We start from the raw sequence: 14,894 nt of genomic DNA, 5'->3' as shown, positions 1-14,894 counted from the left end.
CCAGTTTCCAACTTCCAACTTCCGATTCTGTTTTTGGTATTCGGAATGTACCGAGGAAAAATGGGGGCATTATGTACGTCCAGCAGTGTTGACGCTTGACAACGTTTTTCTAGAATAAACGTCCCGGAGTACTTGTTCCTTATTCGCAGGAATTTTTGGCCTTGTGGAAAGAGTTGTGCACTGTGATACAGGATCATTTCTTGCAATGTTCCGACTGTTTTACAGATCCAACCTCCATCAGACTCCATAGGACGCCCTTGAGAAACAACAAGACATGATCAGTGCGCCGCCGCCGGCGCGGATTTCCTATCAGTCCTGCAAAACACTGTCAGTTATACTTGCGCCATTACAAAGGTCCACAACAGGGCTTGAAGTTTCGTTAAGGAACCTTCGGACCTACCGGTCATCGAGTGAAAACCCCCGGATCCTTCTGCGTCAGATTTATCTTTCACTTTGAGGGTGACCGGCATCTCAGTTGTCATAACGGTTGGATGCCGAAAGTCGCAATTGGGTCCCCATAAGCAGTTTTTCAGAACGTTTCCTCATTCTTTTTCCACGTGCGTTCAATACATGTCTACTAATTAACCTCCCCGCTAACTTGTTAAAAGCGATGAAGCGGCGCAGAATCTTGCATCGTTGAAATTTTCGCAGTCTAATCGTGGGCCGGATCCCAGAGAACCTTCACGAGTTGTGACGACTACAACGACAACGACATTCTCAATGACCCGCGATATGGCAAAAGCGATGAGCCAACACTTCATGGATGCTCGTTTAATTGAAAACGCATCCGATCCCAACTCGAATCTGTTCAAAGATCGAGGCGTCTATCAACTGACACCAAAAGGCCTTCATGTCCTAGAACGATTCATTAGCAAAAACGGCATCAACTCTGACCACCTACAACAGGTTTTCAGCTCACAGCCTATTTGTATCAAGCTGCTGCACTTGGAGCGCCGGTCCGCCGACGACGAGATCATTGTTACACAGTCCGTTATCACGGCCTTGTTCCGGCGCTTTGTTGGACGACAACCCAACTACCCTCCACCAGCAGACAAGCTCCCCCTTGACGCTTTCCAGAGGTATAACGAGAGGTCGAAGGGCATTGCTTTGATGGATGTGACAGAGAGGGCACAACCTCTCTTGGGCAAAGGTCAACAAACCCACAAGTGTTGCTTTGCCGCCGTCAGCGCTCTAGAATGGCTTTGCGACTTTACCTCCGTGGTCGGTCGCGAGGAGGCTGCGGAAATGGCCGCTCAGTTTGTTCGCTTTGGGCTTATCACGTTGGTGAGCGATAAGCGCAAGAATAACGACTCTGCCATTATCTTCACTGTTCGGGGATCCGCCCCAGGAGGAAATTCGCCTGTTAGCGTGCGTGATTGTGTTCCCACCTACCCCAAGTGCTAACTGTTGATCACAGCAAGTGGGAGAGTTCCGATGTACTGCTAAGGCGATTTACAAAATAACCGACGAAGGGCGTCGGCTAGCGCACTGGGATGGCTCACGGCCTCTTGGAGTTCAAGATTCCCCCAACGCATCCTCTACCAATCTTGTGACCAAGCGTGCCTCCGTTGATGGTTCCGTTGATAGCCTTCCTGACAGTGGAAAGAAGCAAGGAGCAGATGCCAAAATTCATAGACGGATATCGCTAGCGGAGAAGATGAACGCGACTTACGATGCAGCTGAGAGGAAGAGCACGAAGGAAAGTAACACCGACCGCCTAAGATACATTCTCGAAGAACCAGGGCTCAGGTCCTTGTTTCGTGAATTTTTGCGCGGTAACTTCTCCGAAGAAAATCTTTCATTTTGGGTGGACGTGCAGGATTTCAAGCGAAAGTTCAACATCACTTCAAGTGCCATGGCGGTATCACCGGTCGCTCGCTCGGGCAGCAGAAACACGCCTGGTCAGGCTGCCATGGAAAGGCATCACGAGTCACTCATCAACACCGCATTTGTAATTTATAACACATACTTGGCTCCCTCAAGTCAGTGCGAGTTGAACATTGATCACGGCCTGCGGAACGAGCTGGTTAAGTACCTCGAGGATGTGGTTACAAACTTGACGGGCAAAGCATTCCAAGGACGAGTAGAGCCTGAGCAAGCGAATGCCTTCAATGCCACGCAGCTGCAGACCATGATTCGTCTATATGAACGTATCCAGACCCATATCTTCAGGTTGATGGCGACAGACTCGGTTCCGAAGGTTTGTCGCGACAGTTTTTTATTATTAATACTTCGCATCCCAACCACATACATTTCCAGTTTATCAAGACGCCCAAGTTCCTCGCGATGCGAAATTGGGTCGAAGATTTCGATCCTACTGAGAACGATATTCATCTTCTCACTGTAGGACCTAGCTCACCACCCGGTCTCAGCACAACAGACGAGGTCGGTGGTGCCTACATCACAATATCTCAGCAGGCCAGCGAACGAGAACATCGACAACAAGTTGCACAGGCGGCGACTGTAAAACAGCATTCGAATTCGTCGTCGACCTCGTAGAACCAGCCTTGTATCTTCTTCGCCTCAAGCCCCTCTCTCTATGGACTCTAGCAAAGCCTTAATCTCTCCATCAGTACATTATGTGTTTGTCGACCCCATCGCAACGTCTCTCTATTCATCATCCGTATGCATATCTTTACTGCAATTTTTGGGATTCTCATCCTACATTCACTTCATTTTCCACGGCGCACAACAAAGCTTGCACCATCGTTCCCCGGAGGCATTGTTTTTCTTGTTCCCTCACATATAATCTTTCATATCCACCTGGTTCTTACATATATAACCCTTGGCCCCACTTACCCTTCAAGTTTTCTGTCTCCCTGTAATATTCAATACCTTACACGCCGTCTCTGTGTTACAGCAGACAACCAATAATTGAACACCAATTCACTGTCATATAACATTACTTTATTTCCTCTTGGCTGACTACGCTACAGCTTAGGTTTATATACGTGCTGCAAGGAGTAATACACAGAACAGAGTGAATTTCAATCAATAAGGATTCTTCGACATTCCACGTGACATTGACACGCTTGTCACTGGACTCTCACTGCACAAGGATATGTCGTGGCTGAAGGAAGCAGCTGGTGGAGGACCTCTACCGCCATATGTAGACAACTCTCTTGAAGGCAAAGTCCCCGATCCTCGTATCCCCAACAGGATGGTAGCAAACAAGCCAGCCAATAGGCCTTTCCTGGCGTGCGGTCCTAACTGTGTCTTCGCCATACTCATCTCACATCACTCACAGATATCATGAGTATCGTGAGAAGCAAGAAGCGCTGCACGCCGCCTGGTTAAAGAAGAAGCAGGAACGCGAAGAGAAAATCGCAGGGGGGGAGAAAGTTGGACCCCTTGAAAGGGATCCCACCGCTCAAGAAGAAGTTGGTGTGCTCGGATTACTGAAATTCATCGTCCTCTTGCTTCTATTTGCTTCTCTTGCTGGAAAATTTATTACCGGCAGCTATACATGGGAATATGAAAGTAAATGGACTCGGTTGAAGACATATTGGCCGGTATGTTCAGATCGTACTCGATTCCTGTTGGACCTTTATCCGAACTCTCTAGACAAACCAACGCCTTTTTTCTTTGAATTTACTTTCGGAGTATGATGGAACCACGGCGAATAGACCGACATATATAGCGGTAAATCCTTTTTTTTTCGTACGATTGGAACGGCAGCCCATTTTATTACGCATTAGATTGACGGTGATGTGTATGACGTTTCAAAGGGCGCCGCCTACCAACCTGGAGGATCTTACCACATTTTGTGTGTTATGACTTTTCTTACGCTTGACACTCCTCACCTTCACTTGATAGAGCCGGTCACGAAGGTGCTAGAGCATTTGGTACGGGATGCTTCAAAACCCACCGTACACACGACACTCGTGGTATGTCTGAAAGTGAACTCAGGGTATAATTTGAATTCAATTCACAAATACTCGCTTGCTCAAAATTCATCATCCAGAGTCTTGCCCACTGGAAGAATTTCTATGTTGAGCATAAGGACTACGTCAAAGTGGGAAGGGTCGTTCTACCACCCATCGACCCGGCAAGCCCTATTCCAGAGCATTGCGACCCCAAGAAGGCTCGACAATCTGATGGAAAAAAACCTGCGCGGGACAGTGTAACGGAGGCCAAGGTATCTGTTGCGACGGAAGAAACAAAGAGTACGGCAGGGAAGCACGATGAATTCTAATTGCTGGAGGGTTTGGTCCATCTATTATATATCTATGGGTCTACGGGCCATATCGCCTTGTATATATATAGCCCACTCAGCGATGAGTTATAATCGCCAGAGGGTCCTGTCGACCTATTATGCATGTAAGGATCTGCGAACCAGGTCGTTTTGTAGATAAATATCCATTAGTCGCATGAAGTATTCTAGACGCATGAATGAAGATAAGCCCGGGTAGAGGGGGAGAACCCTGCGTAGACGGTTATACCTGACGAGGGGATCCATGGGTAAGTAGATAATTTTTGAGGATAGGAAAATCAGCCATAGAGGCGTCAATCATGGATGTAAACGGGTTTTCGCGATATTTCGCGATGACGATATTGCCTCGCCAGGCCACTTCTTCCCTGAATGCTCTGGCCTGAATGTCACGGATGCATTTATTGATAGGAAAAGGCATTCCGTCTCGAGAAACGGTTGGGTAAAAGATGATGTAGGGATTGGCAAATTTTCGATTCATGCCATCCAGTGCTTCCACGAGCTGTATGTTCATGAATCAATGAAGACCTTTGGCAAAGAAAAGAGAAATGACCTGGTATTTCCACGCCCTTGATCCTAAACCTTCAGCAATCTATGACGTATTAGATATTCGGCATGTAAGTATTCTGCCACGACACATACATAATCCATGTAAACCTCCGGATGGGGCATACGAGATGGTGGGCTGGCGAAAGACGCCTGATGCGTCGGTGTCATCGGGCTGCGACGGTTAAAATGAGTGGCGCATGCAAGTCTGAGAGAAGACCAACAAAACCTGGTCATTAATTGTACTAGTGAAGGGGGTCGACCTTGTAAAATGGGCAATCAGTTGGAGTCTCTTGACACAACCGTCGGCTTACTGACCATCTGACGGGAAAAGAATGGATTCATGAGCGACGAGCTGATCCATAATATTCTTGAAAATCTCATCAGCGGAGCAGTGGGATTCCCGACCCCGGTAAACATACTGTCAAAGGAAATAATGCTGAGGGAAAATGGGGTGCTCTCAATTTGAGAAAAATGGCTTGTAAATTGCAGGATATCTGTGGTGCCCTGGCTTTTGGATAATAAAAAACGGCAAAAAAAATGAGAGTCCTTATAGGCCCATTATTCACCGAGCAATGAGGATGGGGTGCTTTCTGGTTCGATCATTGAATCCAGAGACCTTGATCATATGAGATCCTGAAGTTGACCGATCACGTAGACGCAAACTGGTGCATGCATGGTGCTTGAGATGCGGGGATCGTGCTCCGCGTAAGCTAGCCAACCATTGGCGCATATCAATTGCGCCTCGAGTTACATTCTAACTGTGACGCGGAACTTGCGCGAAACGGTACAAAGTAGTTGTTTCAATGGCCTCGAGCAAATGTCTGTCGAGAAATTCTTGCAATAAAAACAGTGAATTTAAGCGGCTCGTGGAACTAATATCTGAAAACCGTTATAAATTATGATTAGAACGTAGTAGTTGCGTAGTAGATGTGGATGAGGACTTACCTAGTTTTGTTGTGCCTTGTTTTGGGAGTCGCCCCTCAGTTAAAGTTTAGCAACTTGCACATCTATGTTCAGATTCGACAAGATACCACTTCAGGAAAGTCTCTACCAGTTGATCTATCTCGCCATCTGAAACATGAAAGACAGTGCTGAAAAATGGCTCAAGTTGGGTTCCTGAGATCATCGTATTATCGTTCCCGTAAAAAGAGAAGCAATCGGTCCCACCGTTAGTCAAAGAGAACACCAAGAACAAACGGGGCATGGCCTTCAAGGCGTGTTTCCCTACCAACGTCGTAATATTAGGCTTCCTTGTCATTCGACGGATTAAATTGCTAGGGATTCCGATCGGTCGTTCTGTTTGCCTGCCGGGATATTTTGTCATCTTTTGCCACTCGTTTTCAAGCCCTGCGTCAAGGCTTCCTACATTATATGGATCCGTGGTGTTTACCGAGGGTCGCTGTCATGGCCCCATCATGCCATTTACGTGTACAACGAGACTCCGTGAGTCTGTCGATACCAATGCAGAGCAGGCCTCATTTTGTTAAACTTCTGCTATCCAGTAGGAGACGAACCCTGATGTGTAATTTTATCTGCGCTGCATCATTGCTCAACTCCTTCCGACCCATTCTGGACCGTTCTTCTGGACACCTACCGCCAAGCCTCCATTTTGAACACAGGGATGTACATAAGATGGCCAGGGAAGAAAGGGCATATTGGCTTCAACTGGGTCTCATACACACAATAGTATTAATCACGAGTCCTGGTAACATCAGCTCCTATATTCCTTCAACCTGGTCGCTTTCCTTAGTAAGTATTCAAGTGCAGTTCTGTCCGGTCTTTAAACAATGGCCTAGATTCATGAAAGATGAAACCCAGGTCCTCTGCCACGCCTAACTTTCGTTTTCTCAGCCCCATCTTTTATAATTGCGATAACGAAGTTCAAATTGGAATGGCGTGTTTGTTGACCCTTCGAAGATTCATGACTGGCCAACAATTCGGCAAAGCCATGAAGAGAACCGGATCACCTACTGCTTTTTTCGTGGCACAGCTGAGGTCAAAATTCCTTTAGCTTGGGGACTCAAACGCTACCTTGTAATGAGGCGCAAATCGGAGGCAGCTGCTAGAAGAAGCCTGATGTTGGGATCGGAGAGCAGGAACACAGAAGTCATCACATCTCTATACATCTTTAGGCCTAGGAATTCTGATATCCGACATGACTCTATCCTTGTGGAGATTATTTGTCAAGATAATTGAGGGGGGGCCTTTGCTCGATGAATGCTTATTATCATCGGCAATAAGTATTGACATCGTTTTCTGTTGCGTGAAGCTGGTTTTTCCCTTCAAAAGCACCGCGAGGTTAAATAACTTGAGAAATGGATCAAGCCTCAATCTGATGATCATGTGAGCTAGCACTGTGACACGGGTTGCATTTGGGTTACATGTATTGAAGTCAAACCAAAACGCTCTCAAACGCTGAGCAGTGAGCACTGTACTCTTCATCCGCTGGTTGCCTTTCATCGAACATCATCCTAATACGCTTTGGATGATCCCTGTTGCTGGGTCTGACTCCACGTTACGCGTCACACAGAAATGGAAAGTTTTCTCGTCGCGACTCACCTCTCCTCTTTAAATTCATCCTCCACGACCTCAATTCCAATTCAGACAACGCGTCAAAATCTTCCCCTACCTCCTGCATCTAAAGAATCCGACACATCCGCTGAACATGCGATATACACCTCCATTTTCAACACACCAGCCACTGGAACCATCCTTCTGCGTCTCATCCATGGCGGATTAATTATCGAACTTGTTTCGCTTTCGAACCCAGTGCCACCAATGCGTTTGGTATTTCCGGCCCTTATATTACCATCTCCTGCTGTATTTTTGTGGGACACGACTGGACTCCACATCCTAGCCGTAACTGATGCTGGCTCTTTGCATCGCGTTGTCATTCCAATCAACGGACGTAACCTGTGGCAAGACCAACTTGAAAATGTCTGGCATCGCGAATATACGTTGAGAAATTTCCCTGGAAACGCGGAAGGTTGCTTTGCTCATGCTCAGGGAACACATTGCGTGGCAGTAAGCATGCCTAATGGTTCGTTACTGCGCTTAGAAGTCGATTTTGTGGGGCACGACGGACATGAGGGTGAGCCTAGGTTCTCAATATCTGGAATCTAAGCAGCTAATTGAAATATCTCAGAGGAGTGGACAGAAACTCTCTTCCAGCAAAATTCATTCCTCTCCTCTCTAACGGCTTTCCTTCCTGCACTTCATTCCAGCTACCCCAATGGAGCAGATATTATTTCTATTGCAACTCATCCGTGGCCTACAGACATCGGCCACGTGTGGACATTGTCTCGCGACAGGACACTTCGCCTGTGGAAGGCAAAGCTGGGATGTGTAGCTTCGCGGACTCTAGCGTTTCCTTCTCAACGCAAAGATGCAACTCCAGCGTCTGGTGGCTCATCAAGCAACGTAAAACATCATTCTGTCCTGAGCGGAAACTATCAAACACTTTTGAGGGTTTTCTCTGTAACGTCGGAGACTATCTACGTTCTCGTGTTTATCCCAACTATCTTGTCACCTTCCTCCGGAGGCTCATTTTGTATTGTTGACACATCTGCCGATCATTTTCAAGAAGTTTGCAATCTGGAATGTTCTGCGCGCACTGCGCACTGCCATCTCCAGGATTTCTTGGTTTCGGGGAATACACTCTACACGCTGTGGGACCGGCAAGGTCGATCAGCAGTTGAGAGGATCAATATCAACATACAGGAGCTGAAAGGCACTAATTATACCCCTTCTTGGAGGACCTCGTGCTATGTGCGAGAGGCCGAGTTTACACCAGCTTACATGGAGGAACAACTTTTGTCGTGCGGTTCATTGACGGAGAAATATCTGGCAGTAATTATGAAGCCAGGAATGTTCTCATCTCTTACTCTCCGAACGGCAATCGAGCAATACATGGACGCATGTCTGTCGCTTCCAGGCCCCCCACCTCCCCAACTATTAACTACGTATCCAACGATATGCGAGAATATTGCCGCAGTTGTCGGATGCACAGTCACCTTGAATCGCGACCCACAAACAGGTACCCTCCAGCATGCCAATTACTGGACAGCATTGAAGAGGGACTGGGAAGGATTCATAGCTCGATGCCGAGAGGTAGAGCGCAGCGCACGCTGGCCCCTTGCGTTAGGAATCCAAGGCTTTGATGAAATCATTATCGTTGAACGAGAGCGGGCAGGGTGTCTAGTTGGTGAGGACCTTCCCATCCATCTTCAGAGGCTCATCATACAAGAAACAACTCCGGATCCGCAATACAGTCTCTTAGCTGTGTTGTGGGCACTTCGCGCTAGGTTAGGTCCCCAGATGATGTCCAGCCTTGAGAACCGTTGCGCAGAGATTATGCATCAGGAGATTGCATTCTCCTTTGCTGACATACTACAGGATCAGACGCGTCAGATCAACATTAAAGACAATCTCGATGAAGGGTCGGCGAGTTGGTTCCTTGGACGTTTTCAGAGTGTTGGCAACATCGACAACGCGATTCGGGTTGCCCTCGATGCTATTGGAGATTTTGACCTCGCTGTGAAAAGGGAGGTTGATGAAAGCTCTCTGTTGCTTCCGTCGTCTCTGTCTGAGTGGTCGCGAGGTTTAGCAGCGGCATATATCTCTACCACTATGGAGGCAAGATACGACTTATGCCTCTCTCTGATTACCTTGCTCTTCTTCCTTTCAGATGAATTGATTGATTGGGATGGATCTTTACTTGCGGAAGTCTTTGCTATCTTCAGGGGGGTTGCCATTCTGCGCTATGTGTCTGGACAACCTGCAGAGAGCGTCAATGGAGATCACAGTGATTCGTCTTCGCCTGATGACGTGATCGCTCGAATGCGAAATATGAATGTTTCGCAACAAAAGGCTCCCTTCGCTTCGAAATCCTCCCTCTCTCACCTTCTCTTGGCACACTCAGCCGATCCGAACGGTGTGCCTGCAGCGGCTCACACTTTTCTAGATGCCACTGGTTTACTCCAATCCATGTCTCCAGCGCATGTAACAAAATGCGAGGTCATGTTTTGTGAACGCCTGAGAGCAGTAGGATTCCTTGAAGTAACGCGGGAATGTCTGTCGTGGCTTCCTAGAACCCCTGCAGCCATCTTTATCCTGGCCAGAGTTTGGTTGCAAATGGGTCGAGTCGACGATGCTTCTCAACTTTTTGAGAAAATTGCAGGAACTTTTGGCATGTATCTCGTCCATAACTAATGTTTTTTACGCTTAACGGCTCACTTTTTTATCTAGGTCCGGGAATAACTACGACTCATGAAGATTTTGAAGCGCTGTCGTCAGTCTTGCCCGCAGCATCCACGACGCAGTCCGAGTTTTCGTTCTATTTGCATGTTTCAAACTTGTTCAAGAGCGACCTTCTCGTTCAACACGAAGTACACTTCGCTCGGCTTGCTATATCGACCGCTCCTTCTAATGCAGACACGTCCTTCCTGTGGAATAACGTTATCAAAGGTCTTCTTGATCTTGGCTCATATGAAGATGCATACGCTTCAATAATGGCTACGCCATATGAGAAACAGTGCGTAGCCGACAATCTTATTCTTAGCAAACCTGGTTTTGATAAATTAATAAGGAAACGAGAGTGCGCCAGCCAGTTGGCAATCCGGATGTGTGAAGAGAATGCGGTCGAAAGGCTGATGACCTTTGATTTTGGAGGAATATCTGACGAAGTTGCATCCGCTTTATCATTCAAGGCCCGAAATGTGGAGCCTCACTTCCGAATTTGTTACGCAAAGATCCTCTACACCTGGTACGTGCGCAGAGGAGATTTCCGGAATGGTGAGTGTGTGTCACCTCATCACGAACACGAAGTTGACAACAATGTATAGCTGCTCTAACTATGTATCAACGCGCTCAAAAGTTGAAAGATGTTGTTTTTGATTCTCCGTTTTTCTTGGCAGCGGCCAATGAGCAGTTAGATGCCTACTCCATTGCGATCAACGCACTATCCTTAGTTGATGACACGGCGTGGATTCTCACGCCTGTTGTTCACGACTCGGTATTTCAGTCCTTCCGACCTTTATTCGTTGTTTAACCCACTGCAGTCTCCTTCCAAAAAGAGAGTTTCCAAGCATATCCCCGAATCAAAATACATCTCGAGCAAGTATGATGCAGAAATTGTTCATTTGGCAGATATACAGCGTGAATACGCGATCCTACGTGCGCAAGTTGATATCATCAAACGGGAGCCGTCGGTTATTGCGTCTCCAGGCTAGTACACTCTCATCTCCCCGAAGGTTTTATTCATTTCTCAATCTAGATTTTCTTATCTCACCGACACTAATCGTCATGAGGCTGGCGCACGCAAATCTGTATACCCAAGCGATGGCCACTGCACGCAGCCTCAAGATAGACATGACAGACTTGTTTTCTCATTTGACGAATCAATGTGTGCGACTAACTCGGGAGCCTAACTTGGTCATGTGCGTTTTACATTCTCAGTTGCTATTCCCCTCTTATTCTCGTTACCTACCAGGCAACAAGATACATCTGACTGGTTGTTAACCGACAAAGTATCAACATGGGCGAACACGCCAGCAGATCGAGGATGGCGATATCTGCGACAGTCGCTGGAGAGACACGATAACGCAGAAACCGATTGGCGATATGCCAAATCTACTTTGGAGACGATTTTAAGCTTGGATAGGACATTACCACCCCCTCCGTGGCTCATTCAAATGCTCGAGGTAAGTTGAGATGTCTGTCATGCGGAACATGCCATACTTATCTGGCATCCACAGAACCGTCATCAAGAGTATCTCATTCGTGTTAGCCTCCGCTACGAAAACGTCGACGATGCTGTTATGCACGCATTAGCTCTCCTTCGAAAGGTTTACAATGACATATTTCTTACCGTGCTCGCTTACCAAACATTAATTTCAGTCTGACGCCGCCTTGCAACAAGATTCATCTCTACAAAATTCCTCCTCCACTTGGTTTCCCTACGCTCTCATCGACCAGGTCCTCACAGCTGCCGCTGCACAAGACGCCCCTCCTCCCCATCTACCCCTGCTACGCACAGAAATTACCAGTCGCATTAAGCGTCTCCAGAAATCGATTCAAACGGTTAGCCACTGAGTGAATTTTGTTGTAACAGACTAGCTCGTTGGGCGCTCAGAGGATCGACGCTTGTAGATGATTGTCGCTGTTCAATTGTAACGCGCGTGACTCCAACTATACATTCAGTTGACCTTTGACTTTCAATAAGAATGCCTCATAGAACATACTTAGGAAGGCTTATTTAACAGTAAATTTGTGAATCACTTTCTTATGATCAGGCTGAGGAGGTCTCCGAGCGTCTCCAAAGCTCCCACAGCCTTCTTGAATGCAGGCACGGCAAATTGGCGTTTTCGACCACAAATACTGCGATGCGACATCTTGTTTTTTTTCACATATAATGATGAGCTTTCTGAGTAGTATGATTGTGGTTTTTCTTAGAAGAAATCCACCCCCGCTGTCTACTCTGAGCACCCCTTTTCATAGTGACAGCCTGGTTTTGGTGCAATTATACAATGATATATATTCACCAAAGTTAGAGGGTTCGTATTCAATCTACTGGAGTAAAACACGAGAGAGGGTTAATCAAGGGAATAGATTGGGGCTAAATGCAGAATACAGATTTCCAAAAGCAAAGGTTATATTGAGACCAAATTTGAACATTTATGGAGCATGAAGGTGGCGTCCAGAGGGGGCATCAGTCCGTAGGCCGTCCAAGAATTGGGTCCATTCTCCTTGCCCAAACCCAACAGCAGCACCCCACATCGTCGATTCATCGGCAGGGTGTACGTACTGAACATAGCGAGTGGAGTCGTGGTATATTTGATGCTGTTGTGGTGTGGCATATGTAGGGGACTGAAAAGACATCCCAGACAAATTTTGTGTATGAGAGACGACCTGCGATGGTGTGTGTGGAGATTGCGAGAGAGTCTGGGCATGACCTGATGCAGCTTGCTGATGATGGGGGTAAAGAGAAGAGGACGCCGTACGGATGGAGGATAGAGTGTGGGACTGGAGGGAATCATACTGCTGTGGTAGTGACGACATCATTTGCATTGGAGGACTAAGCGACGTGGAGTTGGCAGGTGAACCTATTGTGCCTCTATCAGACGGGGAGTCGTGGTAACGTCGAGGATCATGGGAATCATGATAGGGAAATGCAAGTTTTCGAACTTTACCAAGTATTTGTGCGCGTTCTTTTTCTCTTCCTTCAGGACTCTCTGTAGGCAACTCAACGGAGTATAGTGGTTCGAGGGCCTGAAGTATGGAAAAGGCCTTATCGGCCACAGCTATATCTCTTGATTGCTCGAGTGTCACCATTGCCTTACCTATGCTGGCGCGGAACAACCCAGCCCCAGGTTGATCAGGATTCGCAATCAATTGGAATGAAAAGAACATGGCTGCTGAGAAACAATGGAATGGGCCCCAGTTCATGTGTCCGGGAACGGCGAGGGACGGGTTGGCCAAAAAATCTGGCCGTGATTGCCCAACCATGGTTATAAGTTTATCTGCAGCCCCAACTGCGATCTCCAGACTTTGCGCGGTCTTGTTCGGGTCGATGTTGGACGACTTACTCTTTGTCGCTGAGATGTTTGCGTTTATGCTTGCGTAAGGTCGATGAAGCGTGAAGCGGATGTGATAATATGCCGTCCGAATGATCACACTCTGCACACCCACCCGCCTCACGGCAATATTGGGTGAGGCCAGACTACGAGCCACACGATACTCATCCAAATCGAGTTCTGGCGGGAGGTTGTCCATCCATTGAGTCAGCGCGCGGTCGTTCGCTTGGACACTTTCGTATGGTACGGGTCGCACAGAAACCGCATCGTCCATGATGTCGCCAAGAATAAACGCTAGCCGGAAAAGGGCAATGTTAGGGAGGTAAAGGCGGCCCGTCTTGTCAAGCGCCGGATCACAGTAAGAGGGGAGCTGCGTGTCGAAATGATGTGATGCGATCGCAAGAGGCCGTCCAAACATGAAAGCTTGCCATCTACATGTCAAAGACTCAATCAACGGCGGAGCGAGTAGGTGTAATTTTTCCTACCGCTCAAGTAATATGATATGCCACCAGGCCCATCGGCGACGTTCAGCGACATCTCTGTGCATTCTCCACTTCCCCGGATCTCGATGAAGACCCATGGCCATCCCTATTGCCACCAACTCACCTCTCACATGCCAGATCTCTTCGCTGTCTGTCTTCGAGAGCGTAAGGAAATGACACCTCACGAGCAGCAATTCCGCCAGTTCCAAGCTGTAAGACCTTGAATCTGATTGACGTCGTTGCAGCGATGTAGTAGACACTTCAAAAAACCTAGTACCAATCTCCTCGTGGGTGTCATGGAATGCGACCAAAAGAGGATGTTGTTGAGGCAGATAATGTGTTGCAATAGCCATCATGGCGCAGGCCGTGGCCAAAACGATGCGATCTGCGGAGGTACCACTTTTGAACCGCTCCCACTGGCGACTGAAGGTTTGTTGATTCACATGTCGGTAGATCCAGTTGCAGTATTCAAAATAGTAGGAGATCAACCCGTCTATCACATCGAGTGACGGGAGCATTGCAAGGAGGTCGCGATCATATTCTGGTGTCATAATTGGAAAATCTTCAGCTTGGTCCTGACTTTGTTGTCTGCTTTCGGAATCGTCTGATTCGCGGCTCTCGTTCTAATGAAGAGCCTTTCAGTGCATGGGGACTACCAGAGGGCGAGGGAAGTACCATTAGCAAATGTGTAGCTGCACTCGTGGGTCCAGCGTACAAGCCACCCTGGACATGACTTCCTAGCACCCCAGGAGCTGTTGAGGTTTTCTCGTTAACGTCGAAATCAACTACCTCCTTCTTTGGAACTATGAGTGACGACGCATCACTAGCGCGTCGATGCGGCACAAGATGATTTCTTTGGCTTGGAAAAACATAGGCTTCTAGAAGAGATATTGAATGGCGAACACGAGCTATTTCTTGGGCAGGATCAATCCGCGTAAAGCTGAAGAACAAAAGAGGTTTATATTCTCAAAAAGAATCACTCCCCGGAAAGCCGGCAACTTACTGGTGGTCATCTCCGCGGCCCAGAGGATCGCTGCCTTCGTGACCTCGAGCGTCTTGATAGCACATAGCAGACGTCCC

The 14,894-nt window shown here is 47.6% G+C and overlaps 4 protein-coding genes across 4 annotated transcripts; 2 read left to right on the top strand and 2 right to left on the bottom strand.

Annotated features, from left to right (window-relative positions):
- Positions 1-3,061: 3,061 nt before the first annotated feature.
- On the top strand, positions 3,062-4,195 carry LACBIDRAFT_312035 (uncharacterized protein; the record flags this gene model as incomplete). The annotated part of the gene is made up of 6 exons (XM_001877188.1): positions 3,062-3,198; positions 3,248-3,512; positions 3,565-3,642; positions 3,699-3,766; positions 3,817-3,910; positions 3,965-4,195. The coding sequence occupies 6 exons, from the start codon at positions 3,062-3,064 to the stop codon at positions 4,193-4,195; spliced, it is 873 nt and encodes a 290-aa protein (XP_001877223.1).
- A 241-nt stretch (positions 4,196-4,436) lies between these two features.
- Positions 4,437-5,120, bottom strand: LACBIDRAFT_312034 (uncharacterized protein; the record flags this gene model as incomplete). Its single annotated transcript, XM_001876756.1, has 5 exons — positions 4,437-4,712; positions 4,764-4,802; positions 4,853-4,931; positions 4,986-5,019; positions 5,075-5,120. 5 exons carry the CDS (start codon positions 5,118-5,120, stop codon positions 4,437-4,439), a joined length of 474 nt encoding a protein of 157 aa, XP_001876791.1.
- A 2,171-nt stretch (positions 5,121-7,291) lies between these two features.
- LACBIDRAFT_312033 (uncharacterized protein) lies at positions 7,292-11,851 on the top strand (the record flags this gene model as incomplete). The annotated part of the gene is made up of 9 exons (XM_001877187.1): positions 7,292-7,850; positions 7,905-9,947; positions 10,007-10,552; positions 10,603-10,772; positions 10,819-10,984; positions 11,034-11,196; positions 11,250-11,460; positions 11,515-11,604; positions 11,657-11,851. 9 exons carry the CDS (start codon positions 7,292-7,294, stop codon positions 11,849-11,851), a joined length of 4,143 nt encoding a protein of 1,380 aa, XP_001877222.1.
- A 582-nt stretch (positions 11,852-12,433) lies between these two features.
- On the bottom strand, positions 12,434-14,882 carry LACBIDRAFT_312032 (uncharacterized protein; the record flags this gene model as incomplete). The annotated part of the gene is made up of 4 exons (XM_001876755.1): positions 12,434-13,763; positions 13,818-14,437; positions 14,490-14,754; positions 14,818-14,882. 4 exons carry the CDS (start codon positions 14,880-14,882, stop codon positions 12,434-12,436), a joined length of 2,280 nt encoding a protein of 759 aa, XP_001876790.1.
- Between the last annotated feature and the right edge of the window lie 12 nt (positions 14,883-14,894).

Source organism: Laccaria bicolor, genomic scaffold, assembly GCF_000143565.1.
Source record: "Laccaria bicolor S238N-H82 LACBIscaffold_4 genomic scaffold, whole genome shotgun sequence".
Taxonomy (NCBI): domain Eukaryota; kingdom Fungi; phylum Basidiomycota; class Agaricomycetes; order Agaricales; family Hydnangiaceae; genus Laccaria; species Laccaria bicolor.
The sequence above is the reverse complement of the archived record's forward strand: the minus strand, read 5'-3'. Positions and strand labels throughout refer to the sequence as shown.